Source organism: Lactuca virosa, chromosome 3 (assembly GCF_052849685.1).
Source record: "Lactuca virosa cultivar CGN04683 chromosome 3, Lactuca_virosa_CGN04683_v6, whole genome shotgun sequence".
Classification (NCBI taxonomy): Eukaryota; Viridiplantae; Streptophyta; class Magnoliopsida; order Asterales; family Asteraceae; genus Lactuca; species Lactuca virosa.
This window is the reverse complement of record NC_136428.1, coordinates 400,704,813-400,723,337: the sequence shown is the minus strand read 5'-3', so window position 1 is coordinate 400,723,337 and position 18,525 is coordinate 400,704,813. Positions and strand designations below refer to the sequence as shown.

Below are 18,525 nucleotides of genomic sequence, written 5' to 3'. Positions count from 1 at the left end.
AGAGGTCGCGAGCTTACATGCCCACACATTTTACAAATCTTATTGGCAGATCGTGAGCCATTATATGTATGCTTGTATATGTATTGTGGTATATGGTATTTTGGGGAAGTCACTAAGCCTTGTGCTTACCCAGTTGTTATTAAATGTTTTCAGGAGCTTCAATGATTCATGAGAAAGGCAAGGCTCGACTGTACATACGCACATTCTCCACATGTTTCCGCACATTGTAATTACACTCTAATATATTTTAATAAATAAAAATGAAAACTTTGGGTTGAAAATAGGGACGTTTCAGATTTGGCATGCAAAGGTGTGAAATTTCCCATAGTGAGGCACAAGTGACTAGAATAATTTAAACGGAGAGTGATTTCCAAGTACCTTGGTAGGTAAATGATTTATAATAAACGTTGTTGAACTAAATGCATTGACCCAATAAGAGGCTGGTACGTGAGCATGAAAGAACTCGGTGTGCGGCTCAGCTCGGTGTGCGGCCTCGGTGTGCGGCTCGGTGTGCAGCCTCGGTGTGTGGTCTTCGGTGTACGGCCGTACACGGTAGTCCGGCTTCGGATTTTCCGCAGCATCTTATTAAAAAAAGGGGAAGCGAAATTGAGGGTGCCTGGATTCGAACCGAGGTCCTCTGATTGATAAACCACGCGCCTTACCAGTTGAGCTACAAGTCAACTCGTTAAACATCTTGCTCGTTTAGATTTTATACACTTCGTAGCAGTAGCAAATAATCAAAAGTGATTTTGGGGGTTGCAAGGATCGAACCCGAATCTCCCATGCACTCAACCAAGCGCCTTACCAGCTGATCTCGATTGCTAGATGGATTAAACCTTCGAAACTTAATTCAAAAGGACTCGATTTAGGTTCCTAATTTTGCTATATTGACACTTTTTGCCCAAAATTCAGTTTTTCAAATCTTTACATTTCATTTTCATCCAAAAACTTTGATTTTTAATTTTTGATTTTTATTTTTGACCTTTGACTTTAAGGTTTGACCTTTGACTTTAAACTTTGACTTTCTCGTTTGACTTTCAAATTTTCAAATGTAGCTTTTCGGTTTGACTTTTAAGTTTGACTTTTTAAATTTGATTTTTAAGGTTGACTTTTGAGTTTTTAGTCAAAGGGAATTTTTGATAAACAATGAGTTCTTCTAACATCAAAGTCAATGAACTTTCCTTGGAGAATTTACGTGAACACTATGAATTACTACGAAGAAAGAACGAGGAACTAAAATACGAAGGATACCAACTTAGGAAATGCCAGAAACCATTGAAAGAACAACTAGAGGCCAAAACTAAGGACTTCAGGAGACTACAAGAGGACTATAGCAATAAGTGTGTCAATTATATATATCTTCAGAAAGAACTTGCTACTGTCATTGAGGAACTTGAAAATTGGAAAATACGTTTTGAAAATGCCGATTTCAACTTTAAAAATTTCGATGTGTCAAGTGACAAAGGGGCAACAATGATTGAAAAACTAATGAAATGGAAGGACAAAAAGCAAGTAGGAATAGGATATGAAGGTGTACCTCCCCCATTCAATCACACTTATACTAACACTCCATTAACTCAAGCTGAAATTGACCGAGAACCATTTATGGTATACGGTAAAACAGCTGCTGAACAGGCAACTGAGGGTGTTGAGATGAAAGATACTAATGATTCTGCTTCCTGTGCAGGTAAAGCAGCAGAAGATGAGAACAAGGAGAAAACTATTGAACAATCCAATGACTCCTTGAACTCTGAATCTGTTGCTTCGAATTCTATTGCTTATAACTCAGTTACTCCTAACAAACCTACTGTTGAGAAATACAGGCCACCAATTCCAGTGAAACAGAGTGCATGTTGCAAGTGTGCTTGTGGGAACAATAAAAGACAAGGCAAGGATACGCCACCAGAGGCAGGAAGAAACAACTTCCCAGTGAAGAAAAAGACTTGCTTTCACTGTGCAACACCTGGACACATTGCCAGAAATTGTCCAAATCGCGCATACATTCCCTACTACGCACAAGGCTGGCAGAACGCACCAAGAGGGAGATCTTTCATAAGAAACCCTTTGAGGCAACGTTCAGACAATGGCGACTGGAACGCACAAATGGCCAAGAATCAAAATCCCAAGGGCAAGAAGGGAATGTCGGCCAAGAAGTCCAATCCAAGAGATGCTCCTGTGAAGCCAAGACCGGTTAGGTCAAAGTCATCTCGGCAGCCGACTTCAAGTTCAAAATCAAGTATCGAGGCACCCATCGGTGCAAAAAAGAAATGGGTTAAACCCAACTACAGATCGGTACCAAAGATTCAATCTCCCACATCTTCTAATGATTCTAATATTTCTACATCTTCTGTTTGTGATAAACAAGTGATGTCATGGGAGAGAGTACCGTGCAAGGATGACAAAGGTCAACCCAGTTTCAAAATGGACTGGGTTCCAAAGATCAACTGATCCCGCTCTGTGCTGGAGCAGCTATGGAGGCATATCATCAGACTTCGGTTTGTTGGTAGTGGTTGTTCCAGGCACATGATAGGAGGCATCTCTCAACTGTACAAAATTCAGAACTTTGTTTGAGAGTATGTGTCCTTTGCGGGAAAGGAAGAAAGGAAGGGATCACACATGGGGTTAGTGCTTAATGATGTGAAGAATTTTCGGATCTGTTATGAGATTATGCGTGCTGTTCTCAGACCTTCTGGATGCAAATTCAATCGGTGACTTACGGTTTCAGTTTTCTTCTCTATACTCCTGAGTTTATCTTACACTGTTTCATTTCAAAGACATCTTTCTTTAATTTCCTTATATGTCTTTCTTTAGTAGATATTGTTTGGGAAGTGATATGAAGTATAGTGCTAAAGGGCAATTTATGATGCGTGTAATGCACTAAAGCCGAATTGTCTAGACTCTGTATTCAATGTGCTGGTAGGCACAAAGGATTCAAAAGGACTAGACATTGCTTGACCATGAAAGGACTTGACTAATATGAACTTAGACAGTTTCATTTGGACTGAACATATGACGCTCGGGTAGATTGAGCAGTGAGATAAACATGGGAACCTGCGAGATACACTAAAAGTTAATTATCTAGAACTGTGGCTCAACATTTCCTTGATGTATGGACTCATGTCCTTAATTCCGGTATTGATAGGGCAACTGGGGGGTTATGACAAAGTAAGTCTGTAGGAAATTATTTTCTTGCTTTCTATCTGTCGGTCATATGTTGTTTCATTTGCGTGATTGGAACATATCTGACCTGGATTGCAACATATGCAACTCTAATTCTACGCACCTCCTTATCTATGAAATTCTTTCTATCTGTTAGCCATATGCTGTCCCCTCTGCGTGATCGGAAGATCCGACCTGGGACACAGCATATGCAACATTCTACCTCTCAATCCCTCTATCTATGTTAGTCATATGTTGTTCCCTCTGTGTGATTGGAAGACATCCGACCTGGGATACGACATATGCACTTCTATATCTGACTTCTTTCTTAATGATTGAATACTCACCTAAAGTAAGGAGTTATTTGGATGTTCTTGATTACTGGGGTATATCGGGAAGTGGGAAACACGTTCTAGTACATCTAAAATTGAACCATTTAATAGGTTGTCTGTAGATCTTGCTGCTTAATTTAAGTGGACAACAATATCCTTGGTCGTCGTCAGCTAAATGTCCATTTAGGAATATATATCACAATGACTTGTCACTTATAATCTGTCCAAGTCTTTCAACATCCTTTGTGTTTAAGTGGACCACGATACCGGTGATTGACCAGATCTAAACATGCAGGCATGTGCTGATAAACGATATTGGATTGCTTGACAACTTTGATCCCAAATATTTTTGTTTTTGTTAAATTTGTTCATAGTTTTCCTCTATGCACAAATTGAGGGGGAGAATTAAAAATTTTCAAAAATCAAACAAAAATCAGAAAATTAAAAATCCAAAAATAGTGTTATTTTTGTTTTATTTCTTCTTCAAGAAAATCAAAAATCCAAAAATATTTTTGTTTCTGTTTTATTTTTTTCAGAATATATGAAAAATCCAAAAATATTGTGTGCTAAATTTTCTTTTAGTTTCGTTTTGTCTTGAAAAGTGAATTCAGATGTAGATGAGACTCATGGAGACTGAATCGAAAATTTCCAAGCCAAGCCTTCATCCGTGATCATCGAAGAATTCTCATTCGAAGGAGAAAGAAATGAAGATTATTCTTTCAACATTCAATCCTTAAACCCAGAAGCAAGGTCAAGCTGTTCTTGAAGATTATGTGACAGATTGTATTGAAGCCTCCTCAATCAGTCTGCTGCTATCTATGAACCTGCTGAAGTGATGCAGAAGTTTCGTTCTCTGTTCTCTCTGAAGATTCTCAAGCTGAAAGCGCTATCTTTCAAGAATCTTATTAAGAAGCCTCCTCACCCAATGTGCGTTAAGAGTCAAATTTTGAAGAAAAGCCCAACTGCTCAAGATGAAGTCATTTATTGAAGATTCATATGTTCATCTTGAAGTCGTGAAGAAATTGAAGATTAAAGCTGAAGCCAAGCTCCCATTGAAGATTGACGAGAAAAGCCCGCTACTTTTTAGGGGGAGCTTGTTGGGTCAATTAGAAAAGAAAGCTATAAACCAAGGGGGAGATTGTTGGGTCTAAATTTGGTTTATACTTTGCTTTTATAGGAAAATATATTTTTATGTAATGTTGTATGTGTTTACGGTTTGTGTGTACGGCCGTACACGGGTGTACGGCAGTACACCCGTGTACGGCCCATATCTCATATATATAGGGTGAGGAGTGTGTAGAGAAGTGTAAGGCATAGAAGTGAGACCATATTGTAGAGAGAGAAAGTGAGAGAGAAGAGAGGAGCTTTAGTGTGTGTGAATCTTGTATCTGGATCTTAATTCATATCAATTCATACAAGATTCATCATCTTCTGCTTCTCCTTCTTCTTCATTTGATTTGGCATCATCCGTTTGATTGGGATTCTGCACCATCAAACGGGTCTGATTGATACACAAGCAGATTGAGGACTTATAGATGTTTCTTTCCATATCTGGTGAATATCAACAATTATTCAAATCTAGTCCTAATCCATTACTAAGCACTAAAGAGTAAACTCCAATCTTGGTGACAGGCGACGATCTTCTGTTCCCCATGATCAAGTTTATCTTCCCATGCTCCACATCCATATTTCTTCTTAGGCCCTGCAAATCAGAACAAATATGAAAACCACATCCTGTATCAAGTACCCAAGAAATAGCATGTGATGAATCATTAGATTGAATAGTGTAAATACCTCTGTAGGACGGCTTGATCTTCCCATCCTTGATATCTTGCAGATATTTCGGGAAGCTTTTTTTCCAATGCCCTATTTCGTGGTAGTGATGACATTCTGCATCCTTGGGGTTGGAGTTGGGTTTAGTAGGACCAGCCTTGGTTCCACTAGAAGAGGTGCCATCATGAGACTTTCCCTTATGCTGGATCTTTGAGGGAGCCTTCCTCTTCTTACCCTTTCCTTGCTCAATAGCCAAAACAGGGGCAGCAGCAGGAGTAGGAGTTTGTGCAACGGACTTGTCCTTGAGGTTACTCTTGGCAGTCCTCAATAGACCTTGCAGCTTGCTCAACGTGACCTCCTCTTTGTTCATGTGGTAGGTCATGCGAAACTGGTTGAAGCAGGGTGGCAGTGAATGAAGGATGATGTCAATCGCCAGCTCTTCATCGAAGTTAACATTTAACTTCAGCAGGTGGTCAACATTCCTTTGCATCTTTTGCAGATGAGCAGTGACAGACTCTCCGTCTCTCATATTCGTAGTGATCATGGAAGTGATGATCTCGTACCTCTCCTGCCTTGCACTTTGGTGATACCTTTCAACCAAGTCCTGATGCATTTCGTAGGGATAGAAGTCCTCGTAGGACTTTTGGAGTTCAGCAGTCATGGTCTCCAGCATGATGCAATGGACTTTCGTGGCATCACGCTCATGGGCCTCAAAGGCAGCGATCTCCTCGGGAGTAGTAGTATTCATATCCACCTCTTTCAGCTCCTTGTTGAGGACATATTCCTTGTCCTCGTAGCGGGTGACCATCCTTATGTTACGAATCCAATCGTTGAAATTGTTTCCGTCAAAGATCACCCTCCCATACAAATTCATGAGTGAGAATGAGCCTGAGGCGTTTGAGCCGGAAGCGTTGTTGTTCAAATTCAACATCTGAAAAAGAAAAAGAGACAAAGTTTGATTAGATAAGAATCCCCAATTAAACACCCAAATGAGAAATTAGGACTAGGATCCAACAACATTATTTATAACTTAAAAGAGGGATGTCGTAATTTAAATTGCAAATAATTTGAAGGTAAGTGAATGACGATTCACTAATTTCCACCATGAAAAACAAAAAAGAATTAAGTTTTAAATGTATTAAAAACTCCTAGATCTTTTGAGATTCATTGAACTTTTCAATGGCATGTTTAAATCTCGATATGCCCCACAAGTTTGTGACTGGGATGCCGAGGATCACAAACCAGGTGTGAATAACCATGCAAATGTACATGGTTCCCCCAAAGTTACAGTCACCTAATTGATGTGCCGGTTAACCACACACGCTCCATCGATCTATGACAAACATCGACTCACCCTTTGCTACCTTTGCTTAGATACAATTAGTGTGTCGGTTAACCACACACGCTCCACTAACGTCTTAGCAAGGGTACAAAGTGTAATTTCATGGAAATTGCATCAAATTCACTTTTGCCTAAAGTAACTAAGATTGGGAATTTTGTAAAAACATTTAGTTACTTTATAAATTCATTATATTTTTAATGAGGAAAGGTTTTCCCTATCCTACCCGTTCGGCCAACGACCCTCCACCAATCAAGGAAGCGGTGGGTGAGAGTGGACACCCATTAAACAACCATTTTATAGGCCATAACCTTATACCCCCCTTATAGATCGGCTTCGTGAATGAGGCCTACTAACGTTAAGACTAGCATTTAGTTATACATATATATAATAATTATTCTTATAATATTATAATAGTATAGGGTGAATTTTAAACTTGTAAAATTCTAGGGTTTGGAATTTAATAATTTCAAAATTAAACTTTTAATTAAAAAATTTTAATTCCAAAACTTGAGGGCAAGTTTTGAAACATTTCAAAACTAACTAGATCAAAATTCAAATAAATAATTAAACAATTAATTATGGTGATTATCAAATTTTGACCTAATCCAATTTTATGCAAGATAATGATCAAATAAATTCAAATAATTAACATTTATCACATAAGGAAATAGTTATTCAATTAATTTGAAAATATCTTTTATTTTCGCAAGGATAATCATCCAATATTAATAAAATTCGTATTTTATGAGTTAAAAGTGAATTGGTAATTATCTCATAGCAAAATAGGCATAAAATCCCGAGAATCCCTCTGTCTGAAGGCCCGACTCGCCGAGTCCCCTTATGGACCCGTCGAGTTCATCCTACTCGTCGAGCCCACTTTGGGACTCGCCGAGTCTGTCAGTCAGGGGGCCAAAAAATCGATTTTCAAGCAAGAATGAAAACACAAAGCATTAAATACAATAGAAGCCAATCAAGGCTCTGATACCACTGATGGGTTTTACAAAAAAGAACAATCCTATGTGCTCATACAAAACCCTAAAGCTTGGATCTAGGCTTCTCTATTATACATGCAATTTATCCAAGACTTGAAACCCTAATCTAGCATACATAGAAATCGAAATCTATAATGAACTAGTTTAGATGATACATTTTCTATGATTGCAAGAATCCTTTGATCTTCAAGAAGCTTAGTGGCACAAGTGTAACACCTCTAATGGCTCACAAACACCACAAGCAAGAGAATGATGTATAGGAGAGCGGATGAGAGGCAAAAGTCGGCTCCAAGCTTCCAAGGGATCAAGTGGCCGATTTTGCTAGCCCTAGGGGTCCTTATATACTTGAGCTTCTAGGTTTTCAGTCAAAACCCTAACTGGATGACTTAGGCCCTAAGTAACTTGAGAACCTTCTGGAATAAGGCCTCCTTGGACGAAATTAAGATGGACTTCTCCTTAATTTCATCTATGCCCTAATCCATAAGGATTCTCAGCCTAATATCAACTATCACACAATTGACAGTTCTAGTCCCCTTTAATTAATTAATGTCTTTTAGCCACATAATTAATTCTTAATTAATTCTTGTCTAATATTAATTAAACTATATGATTTCTGTTTTTAATTTATTATTCATATAATATATTAATAAACCATAATAACCTCTCTTTCTCCATAAATCATCCTATCAAGTTGTTTTGGTGAAGGCAACCCAAAAGGACCATGCACAACCGGGTCAAGTACATACCAAATATAGTTACGGGCTTAGACACTAATCCAACAAGATGGTCCCCACATATCACAATGTATTAAATCAAAAGGGTATAAATAACATTTTGGAATTGATTCAAATGGTAATCTTTGCCCTTTAGAAAACGGGCATGGTTCACACATAAGATGTTTTAGTAAAACTAAAGTAACATGCAAAACACCCAAGGTGTTTAAAATAGAGATGACATCAAATTAAGTATGTCCTAAACGATTATGCCACAACTCAAATGAGGCTTTGCTGGAAACTCCATAAGATGAAACCAAAGCTATAGGGCAATCTCGAAGCACATATAAACCACCTTCATACGTTCCTTGTGCAATCACCTTTTTGCTTACCCTGTCTTGAATATTTAAAAATGGTTGAGAAAAGAGAACAACAACCACGTAATCAATGGTGAGTTTACTAATATATAGAAGATTCTTTGTTAATTTGGGGACAACTAAGACATCATGCAATAATAGATTTTTTTTTAAATCATAGTATAACCCGTATGAGAAATGGTTGAGAAAAGAGAACATCAACCGGTTAATCAGTGGTGAGTTTAGTAATAGATAGAAGATTTTTGGTTAAGTTAGGGACAACGAATACATCACACAATAATAGATTTTTTTAAATCATAGTATAACTCATATGAGAAATGCGGATTTTACCCCATTACCAAAAGAAACATGCATATTACCCGAGTAAAAGGCCGATTGGGAGACGTTGTCCGAAGAAGAATTCATGTTCGTAGTTGCTCCATAGCCAACATACCAATCAGGATGACCTTGCATGACGTGGCACTGAGAATGAAAGGCACATGCTAGATTACAGTCTGAAGTAGGTGCATTGGTGGCATAAGTATGAAGATAGGGAAATGAAGACGCATAATGCCCATTTGTTCGACATAATTGACAATGTTTGGATCGGGTCTGTCGAGACATGAAAGCAACAGGAGGGGTAGTGGAACCATGAAGAGTTTAAAGGAATGATTCATGGCCTTAAGCCTGTGCAACTAAATCTCTGAAAACTTGTGAAGGTTTAGAGGTTTGAATAACAATAGAGAAGGTTTCGAATGAAGCTCCCAATCCATAAAGAAACCAATGAATTTTGTCCATCTCATCAACAGGTTGGCCAATATCACAATAAGTCTTGAATTTGCGAGCATAATGAGAAAAAGAAGACGTACCTTTTGTCATTTGGCAAAGAGAATCTTGTAAATAGGGAATGCGTTCAACAAACGAGTTGTTGTATGCATACTCCAAGGTAGACCAAATAGAGCGAGAAGTAGAGAGACCAAGGACCTCGACAGCAACTTCCTCAGTGATAAAGGAACTGAGTAGAATAACAACCTTTTGATCTATAACAACCTTTTGATCTAAATCAGTCGATATGGAGAATGCAAGATTTGGGACTGATTTGTTATTTGCTTCAATTGTTTCAGGAGGAGCAATGGAGGTGCCATCAATATGGCTTAAAAGCTCCTGATAAGAAAAGAGGGGCATCATTTGATTCCGCCACAAAAGATAATTTGTGGAACAAAGTTTAATTGGAATCTTATGGAGAAGCATATTCATGGTGAAAGTGCCGTCTGTAGTAATCGACATGGTGATGAGGTACCAGGAGATAAGAAATCGGAAGGGTTAGGGTAAGAAAAAGAGACGAATTTTGAAGGATGAGGGTTTTGTTAGGCCTATACCATATAGAATGTTTATAATTTCAATCACACATCTAATCGAGTGTGAGGTCTGTGCATTTATAATCATAAGATACAAACTAATCTTCTATATTAAATGAGAGATAATATATGATACATACACATACATATTTAAATAATAAGTTTGTGTTATCTAATAGATGTAATAGGGGCGACAAGAGCATAACGGCAATGTATTCAACATCAGCGACAACATTACTTACGACAAGTCAATATCGGCGAGGTCATTAGCGGCGTGTTCATTAGAGATGACAGTCAATAACGGTGTTATATGAGTATTAGCTATGAAGCAATTGCGGCGACGCGTTAGCGGCAACATGTCATTGCTAAAGGCTTTTACGGCCGCATTGGATATCTTTTGCAGCGATATTATGGCAGCTAATTCTCTTATTTCTTGTAGTGAAATTATATCCAATTGTGGTACAACTTCGCTACAATCTCGTACGAGCTATGCACCTCTTATACTTCAGTTTCTATCTTTGATACAATCAGTCCTCCGACTTTTAGGAATTCAACAAAACAAAACCACAACATAGATTAATGACAAAATCTGGTATGTCCATTGTTAAGATAAGGTAAATGATCAAATTGGTATATCTTAACAAATATATCACTTTCTATTATTGTTTATAAGATACATAAAATTTTCTTTTAATAAATCCAGAACGAATCAATGACAAACTATAAAATTTTACAAACTTTAACGAATTAAGACAATGACATATTGTTGGACTTTTGAATTACCAACCCTTTATTCTTTAGCTAACAAACATCTAATTAATAATCAATCCAAGATATTCAACTATTTAATCATATCCAATGAGTGATTTAAAGGCCAGAAGAGAACGGTACACTGGTTGCCGGCAACCAAGATCCACCGGCGATGAAGTTTCCGACTGTGAACTTTGCAGCCTCTGTGGCACTAGTGATGACATGGTATCCCTTCCAATTAACCCTTTTAGCCGTGGATGAACCAGCACCGGTGTTCATGTACTCTCCATAATACAACGTATCAAGCGCAAAACTACCGCTCCATGGCAACCAGCCGGCAGGGTCCACTAAACCATCGAGAAATGTTTTCAGAAAAACAGTCCTCGAATATTGTTTCCATGGCCTACCAAGATACGTCTTAACCGAGCCTGTGGCACCTCTCAAGTCCGATGCAGCCATGACCCGACAGTTCTGGATTGAGATTCCGGTGTTCTGGTTTGGATCGGTTCTTCCTTGTGCTGTCACTGTATTGGTCTTGTTAGGAGGGTTACGTGCATAAATGTTGCAGTTTTGAAACACCACAGCAGCGTTGCCAAAAATGAAGTCAACTGTCCCGTATATGTCGCATTCTTTATAGAACTGTCGATCAGAATGAACATATAGCGTGTCTTGATAGCCTTCAAAGCTGCACTGGTAGAACACCGAGAGATCAGAACCACTACGCAGTGCCACCGCCTGGTGGTTTTGTGGTCCGGCGGTGTTTCTTACAGTAATACCTCGTCCAATGAATCCATCTCCAACGACAGCTGATAAAGTAAAAGTATTAATTTTAAATTACTGGTAATATTCAACGGTGTGTTTTTTATGTTTAACAATAATTTTGCTTACCAACTGTTGCTGATTTGAAAGTCGTAGCACCTCCTCCGACACTTTTGCTACCGGTGATGATGGTTTTTCCAATACCATCTCCTAGTAGCATTATGTTCTTCAGTTTGGTTCCGATTTCGATATTCTCCTTATAAGTACCCGCCTTAACGTGGATCACATACCTCCCGCTACCAGACCTCTTTCCGGCGGCGGCTATGGCTTCTCCTATCGTTTTATAGTTGCCGGAACCATCTTGCGCCACCACCACGTTAGCTTGAGAAGCCGGGGTTGGAGATTGTAACAGCTTTCGATCACCGGGCTTTACCCAAGTAGGGAACCCTTTTTGTACATTATTCGGTGGAGATCCTCCTTTGTTCATTGCCAATGTATTGCTGATTAAAGCGGATACATTGTTGTTCATCAATGGCAACATGTAGCCACCAACACCTAGATCTTGGAACCCAGCTTTACACGTCTCGAGGTTCGTGAGGGCAGTGCTAAGCCATGTTTGCATCTCGTATTGGCTACATGGCTTACGAGGATCAATAGTCATGTTGATTCTTTCGACAGTGTTTTCGTAAAGCTCGAGGCAGTCTTCCCATGCAGCTTTTTCAAGCTTGTTACGACATTTCGTGCCAAGCTCACGAGTGTGCGACTCAGCCTTGCACGCTCGTTCTAGCGTCACCTTCAACAACTCCTTGAGGAAATCAGGTTTTTGCTTTACTGGAGCAGAATCTTTATTACTCGACAAGAAATACTCACACGATTGCGGGTGAGGTGTTTGGCGACACCATGAACTGATCTCCGACTTGGAGTAAGCATACGCAACCGGAGAGACAACGAGAAGGAACAGACATGAAAATAGCCATAGGGTTGCTAAAATTGAAAACTTAGTCATCTTCATAAAGGAAAATATTCTTGAATAAAGAGAGGTAATTAGGTGTTTTTGGTTGTGGAGAATATTTGCATGCAAAGGTTGGTTTATATAGAAGTCGAACCTTAACATTCAACCAAAGGGTGCACCATGCACCTTTACTAGTCCACCACAACTATTCACTTGTAATCAGATGGTTTTTCCCGAAACAAGCTGTGCATGTCAACTTGCCAGTTTTAACACAAAATCAACTCACGGCATCGAGAAAATAGATTTTAAGTTTATTAATAGAAACTACAGTTTAATTGATGGTAACGTATTATTACCAATTAACAAAATCATTTATTTGTTAATCATTTTGTAAAAAATAGTTTCATTGTTTATTTATTTTTATATTGAATAGTTAAATAAATATTGACTATTGTACTACATATCTATTGAACACAACGTTTAACCTTATTGTAGTTGAATATAATTTATTGAATCTGTATGAAGTAGATATTACATATTACACCCAATTCAACAATTCTGTAAACTATGTATTCTTATAAATTGGTTTGACCTTTTATTTTTTTTAATTAGTTTTGTTAAAAATAAATGAAAAAATAAATTGAATTTGAACTTTTAAATAGTGTTAGCATGTACGTAATTTACTTTTAATATGAAAATCAAATTTGCTCTTTGATTTTTTTTTAATATTAAGTAAGTTGTTCAACAATATATTTATAGATTATTTTGGAGAGTTCTCCGAAACACCGGATAAATTAACTATTTAAAAAAAATATACAACTTTAAATAAAAAAAATCATTTTGTCCGGAATAAATTCTTCTGAAGAGTTCTGCGAAACACCGGAGTAGGATTCTGGACACTCGTTCCGGATTAGTTTTTTCTAATGTGTAAAATGTGTTTTGTGTTATTTTTTCCCTTTTTCTTTTTGTATAATTTTTATTTTTTATAAAATCTACAACTTAACTGTAATCTTAAAATCAACAAAAAAAAAATTAATAAATATATAACCGATCAATTTGTGCGGCCTCTCCAGAATTTCCCTCGGATGACAGCCCATAATGCATTTTTTTAGTTTGGACGTACGATGGTGTCAGATCCCGCACCCAAACCCTACCTACTGCCCACTAATTCCGAAATGGTCATACGAAATTTGGAATATGATATTCCGGAACAAACAATCATTTTTCAAAAAAAAAAACACGTTATTTTTATTAATAAAATCGTTTATAAGAATTAGATTCCTTAATTTCTTAAATTTTAATTTTTATATCTGCTTTAAACATAAGTAGTCAAATCTCATATTTTTCGTTATAATCATTTTGCCTTTTGGAACAATTTAAGAATGATGGTCTACCATACGACCATATTTGTAAATTACTTATAACTTAATTAACATATTTAATTAAGAACTAGAAAGGTTACCCCCGCTACGCGGGGGCCAGAAGCTTTCAATGTTGTTTCCGAATTTGATAAATATGACAGACATAGAAAGTGCAAGGATGAAAAGTCTGGGCTTTGCCCCGGACAAAAAATGTAAAAGTTTTGACTGCAAGGACCAAAAGTGTGAAAATGGCTAAAGAATTAAAGGGGTAGGAATTAGCAACTTTTTAGAAAAGGGATCAAAGTTGTCAAACCGTTAAAGTTTTGTGGCTAAACTTTAAATATTAAAAGGTTCCAAAAAAGTGTAAAAATATTGATTGCAAGGACCAAAAATGTCAAAATGTGTAAATAATAATGAGCAAAGTTGTTAAAAAACATCCAAATTTAGTATTCCTAACTTCCAACAATAATACAGGGACCAATTCTGCCAAAAAAATGGGAAGTTGAATGGAACACAAACAAAAGGACATGAATAAATTAATTAAAGAAGTACAGGGACCGGATATGTAAATCAAGGGGCCAAAGCTGGACAAAGTATGCCAACTTTACTATTCCTTTCTTCCACAACTTTAATATATATAATAATGATACCTCTCGAATACCATTTTTCGGTTTAACTCCAAAAACATTTCGGCTATTATTCTTGTTAGACCGTTGAATATATATATATATATATATATATATATATATATATATATATATATATATATATATATATATATATATATATATATATATATATATATATATATGGTTGAGTTCATATGAGACAAGATGATTTTGTGAAACAAGGGGACCAATTGACTGCAAGGACCAAAAGTGTGAAAATTGCTAAAGAATTAAAGGGGTAGGAATTAGCAACTTTTTAGAAAAGGGATCAAAGTTGTCAAACCGTTAAAGTTTTGTGGCTAAACTTTAAATATTAAAAGGTTCCAAAAAAGTGTAAAAATATTGATTGCAAGGACCAAAAATGTCAAAATGTGTAAAGAATAATGAGCAAAGTTGTTAAAAAACATCCAAATTTAGTATTCCTAACTTCCAACAATAATACAGGGACCAATTCTGCCAAAAAAATAGGAAGTTGAATGGAACACAAACAAAAGGACATGAATAAATTAATTAAAGAAGTACAGGGACCGGATATGTAAATCAAGGGGCCAAAGCTGGACAAAGTATGCCAACTTTACTATTCCTTTCTTCCACAACTTTAATATATATAATAATGATACCTCTCGAATACCATTTTTCGGTTTAACTCCAAAAACATTTCGGCTATTATTCTTGTTAGACCGTTGAATATATATATATATATATATATATATATATATATATATATATATATATATATATATATATATATATATATATATATATATATATATATATATATATATGGTTGAGTTCATATGAGACAAGATGATTTTGTGAAACAAGGGGACCAATTGATGACCACTGATTAAGAAAAAAAAAAGAGGGTTGAGATTAAAACAAAAAATCTGATGGGAGGCGGTGGCAAAATTGAGAGGCGGTGGCAAAATTGAAATTATATTGAAATCCATGCTTAATTGAAATGGTAAATGTCATTATAGCTCAATCAACTATCGTCATTTATCCGATTTGGTCATTAAAATATTTTTTTTGCTCGATAGGTCATTAAACTTACAACATACTTGTCTATCAAGTCACTTTCGTTAATTTTTAATATATCTTCTGTTAACCAGTTATTATAATTTACAAGAATGGTCCCTATGGTTTCAATTTTCTTTTGTAGTTGGTCCTTTACCCGTATCGTTCATCACCTGCACCACGTCCGTTCACTTCCGGCACCCTCCAACATTCACCTCGAGCAACCCCCATGATTTTTGATTTAGCATTTAGTTTATCGGTCAATTTTAAGTAAAAATATGATACATTTGGTAGAAACTTCAACCACTTAAATCCCTTAAATCGACCAAAAATATGTTAGATCACTAAAAAATGTCATCTTATAAGTTTGCAAACTACATTTGATATTATTTGGTGAAATAGTTGCATTAAAAATGATCAGTTTTTTTATAGGGTTCTTGTCCCAAATAAAAATGTATACGTTGGTAGTTAGTGAACTGCATTTAGTGTTGCATTGTGTAAAATGTAACATCCGGGTTTCTAGGTACTATATTTATCTAATTATTTTTTAGTTTTGGAGAGGGACTCGGCGAGTAGGCGCTTAGACTCGCCGAGTAGAGCCGCGCATTGTTGGACTGGATTAATGACTGGACTCGGCGAGTCCATACGTGGACTCGGCGAGTCCACGCTGTTTAATGAAACCCTAATTTCTTGGGTTTGGGACCTATTTAAAGGCCCTTAGGGCCGTCACTTGCGGCTACCAAACCCCAGAGAGAAACCCTAAAAGAGCTAGAGTGTTTGTGAGAGGAAAGGAGCCATTTCTTGATCTTTGTGATTGATTCTTACAAGAAGGAGGTGATTCCAGCTTGGAGGGGACCAAGGAGGTTGTGCATCTGGGGATTTCGAGCAAAAGACTTCATCTTTGAGGTATTATGTCACCCCTTTATTTGTTTTGTTGAAGGAATCCATAGATGTAGAGTTTTTATGTCTTTTATTGGAAGGAGTTGTGAGAATATGGCCCCTATTCACTTTGAGACTTCGGATCTGGACCCATAGTGGTCTAAAGAGCTTATTCCAGCTTGCTTTATGTTGAGCTATGGAGGCAATGAGCTCAGGTTGTTGTTTTTGGGGCTAAATCACCAAGTAAAGCCTCCTAGGCGTCACATGAGTGTCAAGATCCAAGCTTTACGTGATTATCAGGCTTGGGAAGGTCAGATCTATGGTTCTAAGGAACAGATCTGACCTCAGGAGGTCAATTGAGTTTGTGCATGACATGAACTCGCCGAGTCCAAGGACAGACAGTGAGTGACTTGCCGAATTGGGGGAATGACTCAGTGAGTCAGAAGGGGGATAGAGGACTCGAGTTCACGACTGAACTCGCCGACTCACATTTGTGCACTCGGCGAGTCTGGTCAAGGGTTGACCGTTGACTTTTGTTGACTTTTTGGGTTTGGTCAACAATGGAACTTGTGGACTGTTTGAAGGGTAAAATAGCCTTTTAGCCTTCTTAGAGGACATGTGAGAGTCTAGTCTAGCCTAGAGAGTCGTGATTGATTGAGATGATTATGTTATGTGTATAGGCAGAGGCTAGATCAGTATATACAAGGGCGGGATATTATCCGAGACATCTGAGGTGAGTCTTCTCACTATACATTACCTAGAGTGGTATTTATGTGTAGACCAGAGGGTCTTGTATGCTATGTGTATGTATGAGATTATGTGCATTGTGTTATATGTATGCTATGTTTTGTATAGACCGGACCGAAGGGTCCAACGATACAGACCGGACCGAAGGGTCCAACGATATAGACCGGACCGAAGGGTCCAACGAGCTACGGGACTGGAGGGTCCCGCTGAGACACATCGGACCGGAGGGTCGTATTGTAGCCTCGAGTGGCGTATGTGTTGTATGTAGTATATTGGGGAACTCACTAAGCTTTTATGCTTACAGTTGTTGTGTGATGTGTTTCAGGTACTAGTGAGGATCGCGGGAAGGCGCCGACATGATTCGTACACACGAGAGAGGATTTATTTATATGAGATCTTGGGACATGTTTTGTGATGATACAGAGATTTATTATGATTTTGTGATTTTTATGTGGTGGAAAGTATGTTTTGAAATGAAAAATTGTTTTGAAAATTTGGGTGTTACATAAAAATTTCATTTGGATAATCCAATTCTAATATGCATGTCATGTATACACTTTGTGAAGGTAAGTAGTATTGATGCATTCTTTGTAAGAAAAAATTAACTCATGAATATCTTGTTGGTAATTAATTTCTTATTTAGCAAATAGACATTGTTACACTCTCATTCAATGTTGATTCTGAACATTTTTTTTTTTAAATTGCATTCTTGAAAATTGAAACTCGCTGAAATTATTTTTTTTATAAAAATTAAATTCGATTGAGATTTTTTTTTGTGAGTGATCGTATGTTGGAATAATGGTTAACGGGGTTGCCCGAGGTGAAGGGTGGTGGTTGCCGGAATTGAACGTTAGTGATGTCAGTGATGAACTGTGTTGGTGTGGGACCAACCACGAAAGAAATTGAAATCATAGGGACCATTCATGTAATTTATAATAATTGGTTAACGGAGAATATGTTAAAAACTAACGAAAGTGACTTAATAGACAGGTAAGTTGTAAGTTTAATGACATATTGTGCAAAAAATACTTTAGTGACCAAATCGGATAAATAATGATAGATGATTAGGCTATAGTGACATTTACGCTAATTGAAATACACAGAGGGGTAGAGTTGTACTTTTCACTCAATAGATTGGATCTGATCACTTCACCGTTCACTTCCATCTTCTCCTCCAAATTCTTTGAGTTTGTTAATATCCTTCCCCTCCGCCCCCCCCCCTTCAAATTCTTCTCGATTAAATTCATTCATCAATCTTCATTCCATAGTTTTTCAACAAAATCCCCTAATAATCGTACTCATCATTAAGAAAACGAATGGATCAGTACTCAGAAAACCCCTAACATCGACAAAACCATAGGATTGAA

General features: G+C 37.2%; 1 protein-coding gene and 1 long non-coding RNA gene across 2 annotated transcripts; both read right to left on the bottom strand.

Annotated features, from left to right (window-relative positions):
• Positions 1 to 8,576: 8,576 nt before the first annotated feature.
• Positions 8,577 to 9,772, bottom strand: LOC145163194 (uncharacterized). The gene is made up of 3 exons (XR_013739634.1): positions 9,537 to 9,772; positions 9,048 to 9,150; positions 8,577 to 8,708 (listed from the first exon to the last, which is right to left on the bottom strand). It is a non-coding gene; the product is annotated as an uncharacterized LOC145163194 (long non-coding RNA).
• A 927-nt stretch (positions 9,773 to 10,699) lies between these two features.
• Positions 10,700 to 12,653, bottom strand: LOC145167749 (pectinesterase 2-like). Its single transcript, XM_079086986.1, has 2 exons — positions 11,664 to 12,653; positions 10,700 to 11,581 (listed from the first exon to the last, which is right to left on the bottom strand). The coding sequence occupies exons 1-2, from the start codon at positions 12,646 to 12,648 to the stop codon at positions 10,893 to 10,895; spliced, it is 1,674 nt and encodes a 557-aa protein (XP_078943112.1). The 5' UTR covers positions 12,649 to 12,653; the 3' UTR covers positions 10,700 to 10,892.
• Positions 12,654 to 18,525: the final 5,872 nt, after the last annotated feature.